General features: G+C 41.4%; 1 protein-coding gene across 2 annotated transcripts in view; it reads right to left on the bottom strand.

Moving 5' to 3' along the window:
• The window catches only part of farp2 (FERM, RhoGEF and pleckstrin domain protein 2), a 46,382-nt gene extending 43,337 nt beyond the window's left edge, over positions 1-3,045 (bottom strand). For both annotated transcript variants that reach the window (XM_017425200.3, XM_037974039.1), the window contains exons 1-2: positions 2,899-3,045; positions 1,525-1,751 (exon numbers count right to left, since the gene is read on the bottom strand). In XM_017425200.3, the coding sequence (XP_017280689.1) occupies positions 1,525-1,728 (204 nt within the window). In that variant the 5' untranslated portion in view covers positions 1,729-1,751; positions 2,899-3,045. The remainder of the gene's footprint in view (positions 1-1,524; positions 1,752-2,898) is intronic.
• Between the last annotated feature and the right edge of the window lie 492 nt (positions 3,046-3,537).

Here is a 3,537-nt window from a genome sequence, read left to right as displayed (position 1 = left end):
GTCGAACGCCTTCTCCAAGTCCACAAAACACATGTAGACTGGTTGGGCGAACTCCCATGCACCCTCAAGGATCCTGCTAAGAGTATAGAGCTGGTCCAGTGTTCCACGGCCAGGACGAAAACCACACTGCTCTTCCTGAATCCGAGGTTCGACAATCCGACGGACCCTCCTCTCCAGAACCCCCGAATAGACCTTACCAGCTTTAAATTTTAAAAGGACAAGCTTTGTTTCTTTACAATTTTGTGAAAACCCAGCAAAGAAATTAAAGCTCTAGCATTCTTAAAAAGAATACATATCGCCCACCACCTTGCCATAGATTAAAACAAGAACTATAACCATGTTTTTTTTTATTGTTCAGTTCAACTTAGTTTGGTGGTACATGATCTCTGTAGTTCCCACCTGGATGTGGGCAGGTCATCATAGTGAGGCCACCCAAAAAAAACTTGCCACCAAAGGATAAATGAGTGAAATGAAGTCACAAAACACTCACGATTCTATGCCCCTTTTACAAAAATGCTGTGGCCGAGTCGAGGCCACCTTCCCTCTGCTGATTAGAGCCGTAAATAGAGTCCATTTGGTCTAGCTCCCTCTGAATTCTGCCATCAGCCAACAAGCACGGAAACGTCTGCACCTCCTCATAGTACCACAATGTTAGTTTACGTGTTGTCATTTTAATGGATAGATTACTGTGCTGCAGTTGTGTGGTTTTAAAAATAGTGGGTTTCTTGTCAAGAAGATGCTCTCGTGATTGAAGTTGCTCTCTGGCCAATCAGTGACCTGCAGTCTGCTGACGTCACATCTTCAGGTCGACTCGCTCAGAACCTCGGCTGAGGAGGTTTAAGGAAGCCAGCTGAAAGTGGGCGGGACCGCCAAATGGAATAACCCTAAACGTGCACCAGGTCGAGTCCATGGAAAATGGCCACATGTGTTGATAATAACTCAGCTACTACCACACCACATTTTAGCTCAACATCTGTAAAACAGACTGGGCTACAGCCATTTTTGTGTTTGCTAAGGTTGTTTAGCTGTCTTGAACAAGGTTGACTCCAAAAGTTATTCAGTTGTAGATGTGCCTTCAGTGATTACTTTCATTGAAAAATCTCCTGAATTCATCTAGTGGTTCAGGAGATATTTTACTAACACTACTGACAAATGAACACACACACACACACGTGGGTAAAAACATTATCCCCTTCACCTGCAATCAATTAAAAGAAAAAGAAGAAAAAAAAGCAACCCTTCAACATGTTGTCATATTTACCTACAAGTAACAAAAACACCACTAGGAAATAAAGCCGAAATCAAAGCTAAAGTGCTGTTGAAGAAGTAAGAAGCCTTAAGTAGGAGAGGATTTTAGCACCAAAGCCATGTGGCAGCTGTCACCAACCGAAGCTACACACAAGCAGGGTAACCAAGACAAGAAGCCTCCTGAGTAACAAACAGCAGGTTTAACTCAGAGTAAATAAAACAGGGGAGGGGTGAGAGGAAACTAAACGATGACCCTGTGCAACAGCTGAAACTTACGTCTACGTCGAAGAACTCCTGGGAGTCGTCCAGTCCCTGCACACGGATCTGAAGGCCTCGCCCATGGATTTTGCTCCCGCTGACCACCATGTTGCCACTGAGACTTTGGCCTGATTCCAGGGTGCTGATCCCAGCATTGAACTGGGCACCCAGCCTTGTGCCGGGGGTCTGCAGGACCCGGTATGAGCCCTCTATTTCCCCCATAACTCCTTCAAAGACGTTGACTCCTGCAAACACAGGAAAAAAAAATCATGTATTATTAGAAACAATAATAATAAATAATAATTAAAAAAAACAATTTGACTTAGAAACTTCTCATCTGATTTGACTTACAGAAAAAAGCTAATAGTATGAATGCTGAGTCAGTATTACCAGGATTGCTTTTCTGTTTGCTTTCTTTTTTTCTTTTTTTTTTTTTTGGGGGGGGGGGTTTGACTACTTCAACGTATTTTCAGCTATTTTAGTCATGAAGATATCAAATTGTTCAGTTTATTCAGGACATCACGGCTATGACTTTAGATACTTGTAACTTTTACGCTATTTGAATTCTTGAACTAAATTTACATTTTTCCCCACATAGTAATGCATTGAGATCCCTTTAAATCTTTGAAAAACTTGGTGCTTTTTAAAATCTGTTTAAAAAAAACCCCACTTGATTCATTTTTAGCTTTTAGCTACTGTTTTAGCCACTTTTAGGTTTTAGTTACTGTCCTTCTGAATTTAGTTTTTAGCAACCATTTTGCTGGTTTCCGCTCTAAGATATAGTTTTGTGACTTTAGCTTTGGCTTTGCTCATCTTAGCAATTTTATTTCAGCTTCTTCAACAAATTCCAGCAGTCTTTCAGCACTCAGCGTTTCCGCAGAAAATGCACATTTTTCCTACTTTAGCCAGGTTTTAGCTTATTTCATTGCAAACTGTCAGAATGAACTCGTCTGTGAACATGTGGGACACATTATAGACACCTAATATAAAGAGTTGACATGTTTACAATAATATTTTAGTGACATTCTATGGACTGCACATTACAGAAGGTTAAAACTGAGCAGAAAAATAAACACGGCGTACCGACTTTTCTTGCGTGTGGGGCCCAACTGGGTCAGTAAGATGTGCTTGTTTGTTCCGAACTACCGTCTAAGAGCCAAAGAAAATAAACATAAAACAAAAAAGTAGGAACACGAAATATCAAATACATAGCCTAACCGCGGTCATAGTCTGGGCTTATTTTTCGTTTTGAAAACTAGCACTCGGTAAATAAATACGCCGAAGAGTAGCGAACCCAAGTTTTAACCCATAGCCGAGTTCTCGCCCCCGAAAAAATGGTCCGCGTTTGCGCTAAAACACGAATAAGTTCCCTCGGAGTTGTTTGCAACTTACCGTCGCTGCCCGAAATGATGGAAAAATGTTAGAAGTTCGTAACACTGAGGAGGTCACCGCTCCGCTCCATGGTCGTAGCCACTGTGAGTGCGCACTCAGGCTGCTCCGCGATTGGCTGAAAAAGTCGCGTGCCTGCTGCCATTGGTTCAGATGCGGCCAGGGGTTGCAGGCCTTGGAGCGAAGATTTACTTTCCTTTACTTTAAATAGCTTTTATGGACGGAGAGAGAGAGAGAGCGCACCCCACTGGAAAACACGTTTGAGTTGATTTTTCACAAGAAGCTTTTATCACTCGACCATGAGGGAATAAAACGCTTGTTTTATCGGAGTCGTTTCAGTGTATTTTACTGAAAGAGAATCTGCCTCTTTTTAAGTTTAGTAAAATATAGTAGATTAAAATTAATTTATTGCCATCTTTTCGAAAACATAATGCCAGGTTCTCACTTCAGTATACTTTATATGTATTTTCATCCAGGTCCAATGCCTTGCAAGCAGCAATACGAATTTAAAAAGTCAACAATAAAGTAGCACAGATAGTCTTTTTACATTGTAGTGGCGCGCCCCCTACTGGTCTTTTTCAAGTAGACGTCAAAGTTGTATTAAAACATGTCGAAACACATTTCACACTGAAACACTAGAGT

This window comes from Kryptolebias marmoratus, linkage group LG24 (assembly GCF_001649575.2).
Source record: "Kryptolebias marmoratus isolate JLee-2015 linkage group LG24, ASM164957v2, whole genome shotgun sequence".
Taxonomy (NCBI): Eukaryota; Metazoa; Chordata; class Actinopteri; order Cyprinodontiformes; family Rivulidae; genus Kryptolebias; species Kryptolebias marmoratus.
The sequence above is the reverse complement of the archived record's forward strand: the minus strand, read 5'-3'. Positions and strand labels throughout refer to the sequence as shown.